This window comes from Nuphar pumila, chromosome 5 (genome assembly GCF_984573655.1).
Source record: "Nuphar pumila chromosome 5, dmNupPumi1.hap1.1, whole genome shotgun sequence".
Taxonomy (NCBI): Eukaryota; Viridiplantae; Streptophyta; class Magnoliopsida; order Nymphaeales; family Nymphaeaceae; genus Nuphar; species Nuphar pumila.
The window spans coordinates 10,935,294-10,949,411 of NC_143253.1; the positions used below are offsets into that span (position 1 = coordinate 10,935,294).

General features: G+C 33.3%; 1 protein-coding gene across 1 annotated transcript in view; it reads left to right on the plus strand.

The window, feature by feature from the left end:
• Positions 1 to 14,118, plus strand: part of SNI1 (negative regulator of systemic acquired resistance (SNI1)) — a 43,771-nt gene that overhangs the window by 16,889 nt on the left and 12,764 nt on the right. Inside the window, exons 6-11 of the mRNA XM_090007109.1 lie at positions 637 to 708; positions 12,806 to 12,887; positions 12,983 to 13,032; positions 13,145 to 13,360; positions 13,450 to 13,520; positions 13,606 to 13,675. Of these exons, the coding sequence (XP_089863235.1) occupies positions 637 to 708; positions 12,806 to 12,887; positions 12,983 to 13,032; positions 13,145 to 13,360; positions 13,450 to 13,520; positions 13,606 to 13,675 (561 nt within the window). The remainder of the gene's footprint in view (positions 1 to 636; positions 709 to 12,805; positions 12,888 to 12,982; positions 13,033 to 13,144; positions 13,361 to 13,449; positions 13,521 to 13,605; positions 13,676 to 14,118) is intronic.

Here is a 14,118-nt window from a genome sequence, read left to right on the forward strand (position 1 = left end):
CAAGAGGGTTGTGAGAAGGTACTAAGAAAAATGCCCTTATGACGGGAAACTTGTTATTTTGTTTATTATTTGTTGATTGAAAAACTTACAAGGATCATGGTACACTTACCCATTGTTGCCATCTTTCCTCCATATGTTTCCTGAACATACAGAGCATGGCCATCTTTAAAAGTCATTGTAAATTTCCTTCAGCAAGGACAGAACAAACTGGTCAACATGGCATAGTCACTGTGGGTCTGAGAATACTCATGCAAGTGATATTGTCAAAATGGACTTAAGGTTTAATATAGGCGCCTTTCATGGTTGCTGTGGTCTAAACCTGGGAAAGTGTACCCTCGTGAATGTGGCATCCTCATTGTTCAATGTTCAATATAGCCTACCTATATGACGTGTTGAAGCTTCAGGTTTGAAAATTTTCATTACAGTACATTCATTTTACATCCTTATGCTTGTAGATTTTTTTCTCAGTAATCGCAGTGGATTGTTGGGTTGCTGATTGTCTGTAAATGGATCTTTGAATGCGATGAGAATCATTTATTATAATTCATCCAAAATGTTTGTTGAACTGTTGTTACCTGTAGTTTCTGAATAGCGGTGGCCTTATCTAATCTATTTTTATTTTTTAATGTCCTACAGAGATTTTTCCTCTTAACTCAGGACATTGCTCAAGAGCTTTCTGAAATGGATGCATGTGCATCAGGATCCAAAGTAAGTTATGAGGGGATAGATTATGCTTAAAGTAGTCTCCAACTTCCAAAATTCATGGGAGCTTTCCTCTTTTTATTCTCTTTCTTTATTGTTATTCCTATGTCACCTGGGTATGGGTACAGAGGGTATGACACGACAATTCCAAAAAATATGGGTAAGGGGACACGACAAAATGTATACTGAAAAATATATATTATATATCTAAATTATACTGAAAATATATATTATATATCTAAAATATACTGAAAATATATATTATATATTGAAAATATAATATATAATATAATATAAGACACGACAAATGTCGTGTCCAGGTACAAGTACCCATGATAAATAAACTAAATCATGATATTTCAGTTTTTTGCAGACATGATAACATCCATATTCTCTTTTCTAACATGATATAATCTATTAACATGCTCACAACAATCTAAATCAAACAAGAAAACCATTTCACAAAAATCGATTTTGCCTTTTTGAAACTAGTTCTCTTCAAAAAACTTTTTCTCAAAACTGATTCACCAAAACACCGTTTTGGGTTTTTAAAAAATCTTTTTCATGCAAATCCAATAGCCATAGACGTTCTAGGCATAGATTGTTAAAAATATAAATATAACTATATATAATATATGTAATATTTTATTTATTTATTTATTTATTATTTGTTTAGTTCAATTTGAACTAGACTTTAAACTAGTCAAGATCCAACTAGATATTGACTAGTTGGTATAAATGTTGGTGCTAGTCCAATGACTACAATTAGAGCTATTGGATTAGCTCCAATGACTCTTTATGAGAGCTCCTTAAGAGCTCTTCTCTCCCACTATCTTCTTGTGTATAAATAGGGGTGAGAAGCCTTTTAATGTATTCAACTCCCTGTTTATCATCTCCAGTGATAATCATATTGTCCACGTAGAGGAGAAGGATAATAATACCTGCATCAAAAATTTTAACAAACAAAGATGTGTGAGTCAAACAAGATTGAAATCCAATATCCAACATAATTTAACTAAACCTGCCATACCAAACCTTTGATGCTTGTTTAAGACCATACTGGGCTTGGTCTAAGCGAAGAACTTTTCCTTTAGGGATAACTATGTCAGGCGGTGTTTACATATAAACTTCTTCAGCCAAACTTCCATTAAGAAATGCATTTTTATCATTCATTTGATATATAGGCCATTTTTTCACAGAAGCAAGAGCTACTAAGGTCCTAACTGTGGTCATTCTAGTAACTGGAGCAAAGGTTTCCTCATAATCTATTCCATACTCTTGGGAATATCCCTTGGTAACTAATCTGACTTTGTACCTTTCAAGAGTTCTAACACTCATGTTTTAACTTTATACACCCATCGACAACCTATAGGCTTCTTTCCTGGGGGAATGTCATAAATAGTCCAAGTATTCGCCTTTTCTAAGGCATCTAATTTCACTCTCATAGCTTCTACCCACTTAGGATGTTCCGTCAGCATAGTTGGAAGGTTCTATATGAGAATGTATTGATGCAACCTAAGCTTGATACTTAGGTGAAAATGACTCATAGGACACAATTTTTTCAGGAATTTTTGACACTCTTGTTGACCTTCTCGTTTGTATCTCTCTGTTTTTTCATTATTGGCATATTTTTCAAGAGCGCATGGATGTTATAAATTACCATGTTTGGAATATTGGTTACAATCTTGATCTTTATGAGATGGTTTTTCACTTATCAAATCATTTTTAACTTCTTGGTCTTCATCAATATCACAATCACTAATCTTTGGAATTAAATCCAACAAAAAAGAATACTCATTTATTTCCTTAGTTTTCTCGGTTTCTAAGAAACTTTCTTTTTCTAAAAAAGATGCATTCCTTGAAACATATAGCTTTTTAACTTTAAAGTCAAAACATCTGTAACTTTTTTTATTATTTGCATATCCTAGAAAAACACAAAGAATAGCATGATGAGAGAGTTTGTCATTTTTGTCTGTAAAAATAAAACACTTGCGTCAAAAAACCCTTAACCTAGGATAATCAGGGATTTGTTTGAAATTTTTTTCAATAGGAGATGCATTTTTTAAGGAAGAGGATGACAATTTGTTAATAAGATAAACTGCAGTTAATGTGGTTTCGGCCTAAAAATCTTTAGGTACTCAGTTTGTAATAAGTAAAGTCTTTGTTGTTTCTATAATATCCCTATGCTTCCTTTCAACTAAACCATTTTGTTGAAGGGTATAAGGACATGATTTTTGATGTGTGATACCATATAGGTCTAGGTAATCTTTAAATTCTTTTGATAAAAACTCTCCCTGAATTAGTGCGAAAGATGAAAATATCATTCTTAAATTAATTTTTGACTAAATTATGAAATATTTGAAAATATAAGAAAACTTCAAACTTATGATTAAGGAAATAAATCCATGTGTGTCTCGTAAAATTATCCACAAAAATTACATAATATATAAAACCACCTTTTGATATAACCGGTGCAGGTCCTATACATCCGAATGTATTAACACAAGTGAGGGAGAAAAAACAAAGGTTCTTTTTTGAAATGGTAATCTTCTCATTTTACCAAGAATACAATTTTCACATGTAAAATTTTCAAAATTAAAAAAAAATTGATCTTAAAAAAAACTGAATCTTGGATATACTAGGATGGCCAAGTCTCTTATATCATAGATTCAAATCCAATTTTTGAACATTACAACAAAATGTATTCTTGAGTATTTTCAAAAAATCCATATAGTAGAAGCCTCCTTTTCTATTGCCTTCCTCAATCAGCTTCCCTGATTGACGATCTTGCACTCGACAACCGCGAGAGGAGAAGAAAATATTACATCCATGCTCAGATAATTGAGAAACATATAAAATATTTAAGTTTAGTTTAAAAATATATCTAATTTTTGGAATACAATTTTTTTTTTGAGTTTTGAGAAATGTTTTCAAAATTTTTTATTCCTTTTATTTCAAGAAATGTTCCATCGGCGGTGAAAATATTTGACCTACTTGAGTTATGACATTCAGACAACATATCACTATTTGGCCTCATCTTAAAAGAGGCACCTGAGTCAAGAAGCCAAAGAGATTTACCAGAATCGGAGAAGCCGAAGGAAGAGACCACGACTCCAGTGGATGAAGATGCTCCTTTGAGTAGAGGTTAAAGAGCCTCCATTAATTGTGTTAATGACATGTTTCCAATAGATGGTTCACTCAACTCCCGTGGAGATCCAATAGAGGCAACTTTCTCTCATAAGGTTTCTTCAATTTAACACAATATGTTTTGACATGTCCCGGTTAACGACAATAGTAGCAAATAACTTTCTTTCATACTCATTGCCTTGCTTCTCATCATTTGGCTTTCCATAGTGTGGAGGTTTGTAGGTACAAACATAGTTTTTCGGTTTAGATACGGCTAGAACCGAGTCATCATCACTCTTAGTGATTCTCTTTTTAAGACCATTTTCCTCCATACTTAATTCTTCTATCGTGTCTTCTATCGAAGGAACTTTCTCTCGATAAAGAAGAGCGGATTTGGTGAATTTAAATTCCGATCTCAATCCATTAATAAATTAAAAAAATTGCTCTGTATTTACTTGATTTTAACAGAGTTCTGTCTTCCGGATAATACCACTTTGGTTTAAGAAGAGCTAATTCTTTCCATAATTCGGACCAACTATTATAGTATTCTCTAATACTTTTGTCCCTTTGAACCATATTCCGTATCTTATCTTGTAAGTTGCATACATGCGCAATATCTTTAAGAGAATATATTTTATTAAGATAATCCCATGCATTGTTTGCATGTTCGAATTTAGCAAGACTTGAAAACTTCTTGATGTCGACGCGACTAATGAGCAAAGACATAATCTTGGCATGTCCCATTCTTCATTCTTTTCACTTTTTCTTATAAGTGGTCATTGCCTTATTTTTCTCAACCTTCGTAAGAGGTACCTTTTTCTCACCTTCTACTTTGGTAAGAATTAATTTTTGTTTCGGATCGGTCCCATCCACTAATCCCAACAACCCTTTTCCCCATATAAAATGCTTCATAATTGAAACCCATGTTATATAGTTAGAATCATTGAGCTTAATGGGTTTTATGGTGACATTATCAGTCATCCATTTTTACAAGGGTACAAAAAAGAAAAGAAAAGAATAGAGAAAGAGGAGAGAAAAGAATAGGAGTAACGGTGGAAGTCGCGAGCACTCTACCACCAAGCAAATGCCACCAATCATGAGCACTTCAAATAAAAATTGCAAGAGAGCTTCAACACTTTCAATTTTGGAGTGGCATGCTTCCCAATATTCCGAAAACAATTTCATTTTGATCTCAACACATGCAAGGAACATTACAAATGGTGGGGTTTTGACCCCATATTTATACATAAGAAAAGAGACTCAAGAGAGAGACGTTGGGGGTCCGTTGGACCTCCAACGACTCTCAATATTGACTCGTCAACAAGTGTTGACTAGTCGTATCTCAACAAAAAAATAAAAAACTAATCCTAACTAGACCAACCCTAGTTACTAACTTAGATACACAATATATATATATATATATATATATATATATATATATATATATATATATATATATATATATATATATATATATATATATATAACAGTGGACACTCCAAAATTAATGAACTAAACATATCAAGATGGATTGTCAGTATGTGCATGAAGAATATTTGAAGAAGACTATCACCTTGCCTTTCGTCACATTGGAATATCAGTTGGTCGACTTCTTTACCAAGCCATTCCCGTTCCCTTAGTTTGACTTTCTACTTGATAAATTTTTGGTGATATCACCATAAGTTTGAGGGAGAATGTTAAAATAGTATGTATTTCTTTGTAAATAAATATAAAGATTGCATATGCATATACGTGTTAATATATGTATAGTAGGATTATATATATATATTGTTTCTTATGTATTTTTCTCTTTGTTATTATTATTACTGTTTCTTTATTGTAATATGTAGTGCCTATGTCACAGGGATTCGGCTAGCAGGGTGTCGCACCCGCGTTGACGCGACGCGACGCGACGCGACGCTGGTGCGGTCAACCCGACCCTGGGTGCGGTCAACGCACCTAGGGTCATTTTGGTCCAATTTTTCAGGCTTAAAAAAAATTTGCCAAGATTTTTTTTAATATATGTCACAGGGATTCTCCAACTAGGTGCCGCACCCGCACCCGCACCCGATGCGGTCAACCTGACCCTGGGTGCAGTCAACGCACCCAAGGTCATTTATGTCAAACTTTTGGACTATATATATATATATATATATATATATATATATATATATATATATATATATATATATATATATATATATATATATATATATATATATATATATATATATATATATATATATATTTTCCGCACCCCCGCACCCGGGTTTTTTGGAAGTGCCGCATCCCCGCACCCGCACCCACACCCACACCCTTGTGACATAGGTTAGTGCCCATCAGGGGCACTTTTGTAATTAGTCTTATAGCTGTTGGGGTTAGGTCAACTAGCCGGCTAGTTGATCTCTCTCTCCTATTCCTTGTATAAATATGTGGGATCTAACCCTAATATTTTATGCTTCTCTTAAGCATTTGTGATAATAAAATTATTTATTTTTTAAGTGTGTTTCATCCCTTTAGTGGCCTTGTTTGTGCTATCTATTGAGGACTTGTATTTGCCCATAGCTGCTCTTTGTGTTTGCCTTGTGTAGGTTTGTATTTGTATAGCCCTTAGTGGCATCTACTTGTGCACACTCTTGTTTCACTACTTGATAAAGTATCCTTGCGATTGAGATTGCTAAGTGGCATTTTTTTTGGGTCCAATTCTTCGGCTAATCTGTGTGCTCTTTGGGGCCTCTTCGTTTCCACATTCTCTTTTTCTAAGAGGCAAGATGATTAAGTTGCCGATTATTGGTCGCCTTCAATTGGTTGGAATATTAAGCTCAGGTAGTAAGCCTATGTGAACTTCAAAAGCCTATCGTTTTTGCTTCAACTATTGATGCATCTCAAGGTGAAAGATTATTTGGGGTGGGCCATCTCCTTTAGGGGTGTTTTCTCTATTAGGTGCTATTGTTATTCACTATTATCCACAGAGTCATACCTTTCCCGCCTAAGTTAATGGGTTTTGGCTCCTCCTTGGAGCCAAGGCCTTTGGGTTGTTGGCCCTGCACATTGGTGTTTTAAACAAAAAGAACAAAAAATGTAAAAGATGGGATTGCACCAAGCTTCTATGTCCGTCCTTTGTTATAGCTAGGGAGTGGACATTGATTACTTATTTGGTACATACCTCAGTTATCAAAACCACTAGTCCCTAGGTGGGACCAAAAAAATAAAACATTAAGTAAAGCAAAAATAATACAATAAGTAGTTAAATTTAGTAACAAAGATATGATTGTAACTATAAATGAAGTATAAGTGTGTAATTCAGTGTAACATATTACAAAATTCATAAAATCGTGTCATTGAACATAAAACATGTTAAATTGTATATACATATAATATATATAACATTGAACATAAAAACATGTTAAATTGAAAATACCAAAAAAATACCTTTTGTTGTAATGCTAAAAAATTGGATTTGGACTTGTAACGCAAAATACTTGGTCACCCTAATGTATTCAAAATTCAATATTTTTCAGGTTTGAAAAAATTTTGTAATTCTTAAATTTTTACTTGTAAAGATTGTATTCTTGGTAAAATGAAGAGATTGCCATTTTAAGAAAGATCTTCTCTTCTAGATCACTTGAGTTAATACATTATGATGTTTGGGGCTCAATATCAGTTATATCAAAGGGCGAATATGCATTCTGTGTAATTTTTGTTGATGGTTTCTCTAGGTATACTTGTATCTACTTCCTTAGACATAAATTCAAAGTCTTTTTATATTTTCAAGTATTTCACAATTTGATTAAAAATAAATTTGAAAATGATATTTCTATCTTTCGTACCGATTCAGGGAGAGGAATTTAATCATAAGAATTTAAGAATTATCTAAATTTGCATGACATCACATATCAAAGATCTTCTCACACACCACAACAAAATGGTTTCATTGAAAGAAAACACATACACATTATGAAAACTACAAGAACCTTATATCAAATCAAGTACTAATAGATTTTTGGTTTAAACTGCTCTAACCGCTATATATCTCATTAACAGAATGCCATCTTCTTTGCAAAATATGATCAGTTGTCAAACTCTTTAAATTAGTTTTTGATTATTCCAGACTAAGAAATTTTGAATACAAATGCTTTGTTTTTACTAACAAAAATGATAAACTTTCTCTTCGTGCCATCTTTTGTGCCTTTTTAAGTTATGCAGATAATAAAAAAGGCTACAGTTGCTTTGATTTAAAGAATAGAAAAATTATATGTTTCAAGAAATGTATCCTTAAAAAAAGAAAGTTTCTTTGATTTTGAAATTTCTAAGTAACCGAGTATTCCTTTTTGTTAGTTTTAATTTTGAAGTATGATACTGATGATTGTGATTATGAATGTGACATTGATAATGGTAATGACTTTAGAAATGATATGACAAATGAAGAACAATCCCATAATGCTGTGATTAGTGAAGAGCAATCCCATAGGGACATGAATTGTTTGCAATACTCTAGTCGTAGGGATCCTAAGCATTCATGTGCACTAAAAAAATATTCTGATATTGAAAATCAGTCTAAAGTACCAACCGGAAGGTCATCTAGAATCTTAAAACCACCTAGAAAGTTTGTCTTATGACTCATTTTCACCCAATTACAAGACATATATTACATTAATTCATTCATATGTAGAACCTGTAATGAAATAGCGGAAAAAATGCCACTAAGGGCTTTCTAAGATTACAATAACAAAAGTGCGTAAGCACAAACCATGCCACTAAGGGCTTACAAGATCACAATCACAATGTGCACAAGAACAAGTCCACTATAGGACAAAACAATAGCCAACAAGGGACAACAACACAAGCACTAAGTGCATATAAAACATTAAGAAACTAAATAGAAGAACACTAAATATAATAAATATTCATCTTTATTGAACATAAATGCTTAAGAGAAGCATTAATTATGAGAGAGGGGTTCAACCTCTATTTATACACAAAGGGAGAGCATGCAGCTCTATTGGGGAGCGCCAAATAGAGTCGTTGGGAACTCCCAACGACTCTATGGTCTTTTGACCATAGAGCCCATGCTCTTTAGAAAAAGGACATTAAATAAAAAATAAATAAAAGAAAAATAGTTCCTAATGAACAATATTGTTACACGAGTAAAATGTCAAAAATACCCCTAGAGGGTATTTACCTATTACACACACACATATATATAAACTTAACATAACCTTCAACCTATGCTCAAGCTAAAAAACACTCTCAGTGAGTAGAAGCCAATGGGTGGAGTTAGAAGCTCTAGAAAAGGCCAATATTTGGACTATTTAAGATGTCCCACATGTAAACAAACCTATAGGTTATAGGTGAGTATATAAGGTGAAAACTAAGAGATAAAACTCTTGAAAGATATAAAGCCGGATTAGTTGCCAATGAATATTCTCAAGAATATGACATATATTATGAAAAAGCATATGCTCTAGTTGCTAGGATGACCAGTGTTAAGACCTTAATATCCTTAGCCTCTGTTCGAAAGTTGACTATATACTTAATGAATGCCAAAAATACATTCCTTAATGAAAGCTTAGTTGAAGAAGTATATATAGAGGCACCACTTGAGGTGAATATTCTCAAGGGAAAAACTCTTCATTTAACAAAACAGTTTATGGTCTTAAACAAGCACCAAAAGCTTGGTATGACAGGTTTAATAAGGTTACACTTGATATTGGATTTAAAGCTTGCTTGACTAACACGATTTTGTTAAGATTTCTGACGTAGGTATTATTATTCTCCTCTTCTATGTGGACGACATGATCATCACTGGAGGAGACAAATAAAACATTAAAAAACTTCTCAAAATTAATTTTGAAATGACTAATTTGAGTTTCTTAAGATACTTCTTAGAAATTGAAGTTGTTTATTCTCCTAGATGGTATTTGTTATCTCAGTCTAAATTTACTTTTAATATTGTCTGCAGGTCTAAAATTACAAGATAGTTGATACTCCCGAGGTTGTCAATGCCAAGATGATAATTGATAATAAAGAACCTCTTGAAGATCAACTCATTGCAGACAGCTTATCGGAGCACTCTCTTGCCTTTCAATTTCTAGATCTGATATAGCACATGCTGTGTACATACAACCAAATAATTTTAGCATGCTCCTACTTATGTTCATATGAAAGCGATTTTATGTATTATTAGATATATTAAAACTTTTTTTTTGAGGCCTCTTTTTGCCTGCTTCATCTAAGTTGGATTTAATTGTTTATACTGATTCTGTCTGGGGAGGTGAACCCAACAATACGCTAAACCACGATTTTTTGTGTCTTTTTAAGTGAATCTTTAATTTTGTGACGGTGCAAGAAGCAATAAAAGATATCTCTCTCGTCAATTAAAGTTGAATATCGGGTCATAGCTACCACAACGATGAAGGTGGTCTGGCTCAAAAGATTGCTGGTGATATGAGAGTTCAAGTAACCGGAGCCTTACGAATGTGCTGTGACAACAAAAGTGCAATCTACATTGCCGGCAACCATGCATTTCATGAATGCATTAAGCATATCGAGATGGATTGTCAATATGTACAGGAGGAGTATTTACATGGCAATATTGATTTGTCCTATGTTACATCAGAGTACCGGTTGACAAATTTCTTTGTTAAAATGTATTAATTCATATATATATATCTAATAATTTTAAATTATTTTTCTTTCCTTTGCAATAGGTAATACCTTTTAGGGGTATTGTGGTAATTTCATATATGTGTTAGGCTCATCTCATTAGCGGCAAAATGATAATTCTGTACATGTAATAGGCTCTGCCCTTTAGATGCAAAACCAACATCTTTTTTATTCTGTTCTTTATACTTTTGTAAAGGAAAGTTTTGTCTTTTAGTAAATATAGTTGTTGGGAATCTCCAACAACTATATTCAGTTTTGTCTTTTAGTGAATATGGCTGTTGGAGATTTCCAACAACTATATTTCGTGTTGGAGTCTTTCCCAACAACTATATGAGTCCTCTTGGCTCTCTTGTCCCATTAGATGTAATGCTTTTCCTAAGCATTCTACTCAATAAAGATGATATTTTTTATGCTCTTGTGTTATTGTTTTGACTCTTTGAAGTCTTGTATATGCACTTTGTGCTTGTGTAGTGCTTTAGTGCTTTTGTTTTGTTCTTTATTGAGTTTGTAATAGTGTGTGCACTTTGTATTTGTTTTTTTACATATTTCATTACATTCTTCACCAAACCTCTCGTTGCTCCTAAATTTAACTTCTTTTTAGGCAAACTTTTAGTCATTCTACCGTAAGTTGGAGGGGAAGTGTTAAATTGTATGTACATGTAATATATATGTGTATATATATGTATTATATATGTATATATATTTATATTTTTTTGTTGTAAATATTTTTCTTTTTTATTTATTTTTTGTTCTTTTTGACTAGTCAACTTAAAGTTGACTACTTTGACTAGCTCCAACGACTCTCTTTGGCTCTCTATGATGTATATAAAAAGGGGTGAAACCCCTCATTTGATGTAATGCTTCTTACATTTTGCGTTATCAATAAAATATATATTTTTTACATTTTGAGCTTTCTTGTGTGTGCCTTTTGTGGGTTTTGTGAGTGTTTCTTTAGTGGCCATTTTGTTGCTTGTCCATTTGGATCTTTGGTGAACACTTTGTTCGTAATTGAAGGCTCTTGATTCATTAAAAACACACACACACACACACACATATATATATATATATATATATATATATATATATATATATATATATATATATGTGTGTGTGTGTGTGTGTGTGTGTGTGTGTGTGTGTGTGAAAAACACTGGCATACATGTAAGGAACAAAAATAAATAGAAGGAAAAAAGAAGAAAAAGGGGAAGAAGAAGAAGAAGAAGAAGAGAGTGAAGTGGTGAGAGGAGGAAGAACTGAAGAAAAGGAAAAGAAAAAAAGAAAAGGGAGAGAAGGAAAAAAAGAAAGTAAAAAGAAGAAAAAAGAAATGGCTTGTGGCGAGTGGAAGAAGAAGAAAAAGAGAGGAAGGAGAAAAAAAGAAAAAAATGAAACCATGCCCCCATGGACTAGGTAAGAAAACAAGGCCCTACTGTCGATACCCATAAGCCTAGGCGACTCCTAGGCATAGCTTTTAACAACAAAGGTGCATGCTTGATCTTCTGCCAGCTCTATCAACTTTATCGGTAGCAATGTCAATGCATCAGATTTTATCCGATATTCGACCAAATTAGAATTTGTTTAGTTGCATTGGTAAGCCAAAACAATATCTGATTTTAATTGGATGCATATATGGTTTTGATTTTTTGTGACCGAATCTGACAAATATCCGAATTTGATGAATATCTAAATCCATTTACATGTAAAAAAGTGGATCTGGTATGCACTTTTCACCATCTGTATCCTAATCCATTTAGCCAACAACCAATTAGTCGGATATGGTATTGACGACATTCGATCTGAATCTGAACCATTTACATACCTCCCTATCGGGGAGATGAAGTGAACTCTGTTGATCTGGTTAGAGACCTTTGATTATTTCTCGTCTCATTCTGTCATAAAGGAAAAAGATGTTTCATGATTTGGAGACGGTGACTCCATCAAACATGGTGGTTCATCTAGTAGAAAGAATATGCAGATTTCTGAAGGAAAACACATGCCAATTACTTCTTGGTGCAGTGGGAGGTTTTCATGTGCTAGGTTGCAATGGCCATGATCTAATCTGACACAACTGGCACATGGATATCATCAGCTCATGCCAGTTCATTTATTTAATTCTGTTTCTTGTTGATTTCATGTCATCATGAGATTTCTTTGGTTTATGTGTACTTTTTCGTCAAAAATGATTCTTTGGGCTTTAATTGTGAAGGTTTGTGACTTTACTGGAACATGAAAACCTCAACCACCTTGCAGCTTAAACTCTATGGTCAATATTATCATTATTTCTAAAAAATGGCTTAATTTGCTTGCTCTACAGACTTTGGGTAACTTCTTGTTATTCAATTATCTTATCACCATTCTTGAAGAGGATTTCTTGCCTCGGTACAAGAAATATAAAGGTAATTTGTGCATTGGTCTGCGTCATTTAATTTTATCTTTGCCAGTCTTTGGCTGTTTCATGGAACTAATCATTCTTTAAATAATCCTGTGACAGAAACATTGGACTGGGATCTTCCAAGGGAATGCTTACTCAGCTTGCTTTTGGTAAAGATATTGCTGATATCATCAAATGAATAGAGTTCATGTGTCTTAATTATATGTGATGATACACACGGGTCTGCCCAAATGCAAACTAATTTAAACTGAGTAAATGCAGGGATCACGAAGGATAAACTTTAAAAGCCTGATCAGAGAATGTTTATCAATTATATCCAAAGTTTCTTATCATCATAGCAAGTTCAGCCATGTCAATGGAAATGTGGCACAAAATCTCCCACATACATCAACACTTGATAGTGATACTCACCTACAAAGTGCTGCTATCGAATATAGAGATGAAGTTTGTATCGCAGTGAAGAAGTTTTTGATATTTGTGCGTATTCTTCTTGCCATCTCCAGTTGAAATGCATTTCTGATATTCAAGACCTATCTTGCAACTTAATTTCTTCTAATGTGTGCTAGATCATGGAGCTTGACAAGATAAAAAAGGAAGCAGATGTGAAGGGCTTAACAACAAGATTGGATGGTTCAAGGTTGAAATATCTAAAATTATTCATCAAGCATTTAATTGATCATCACTTTTGTTGCTGTTCTGAGTTTATATTGGTACTCTTTTAGAGCACCTCTTGTTGAGATCATTGTAGATGAGCTTACTTATAATAAAGAAATGGTGTCACCCTTTCTCCAGGTGAGTTACATACATACATTAATATCACACTTCTACATGCCTCTTCAAATTTTTTGATAGACCGTCATAAGGTTTTGTACTATATGTTTGAGTGTGTGAATTGTCATATATTTACTGAAAGACACTGATACTGAAATTGTGTTAGGGATCAGCGATCATAAGTTCATTATTCATGATTCAACTAAGTTTAAGAAAGATCCAGTTTCTTAGTTTCGAAATCCATATTTTCTTTGAATCGTGTTATGGACTTTAAAGATCAAGCACTATAGCCTATGTTACATAGGTGCGGGTGTAAGTGCGGATGTGGCACTTTAAAAAAACTGGGGTGCGAGTAAGGTGTGTGTGTCTCTCTCTCTCTATATATATATATATATATGGGAAAATATACGATGGTTCTGTACCATGATACCATATGGTGGTACACACTCTTATATATATATAAA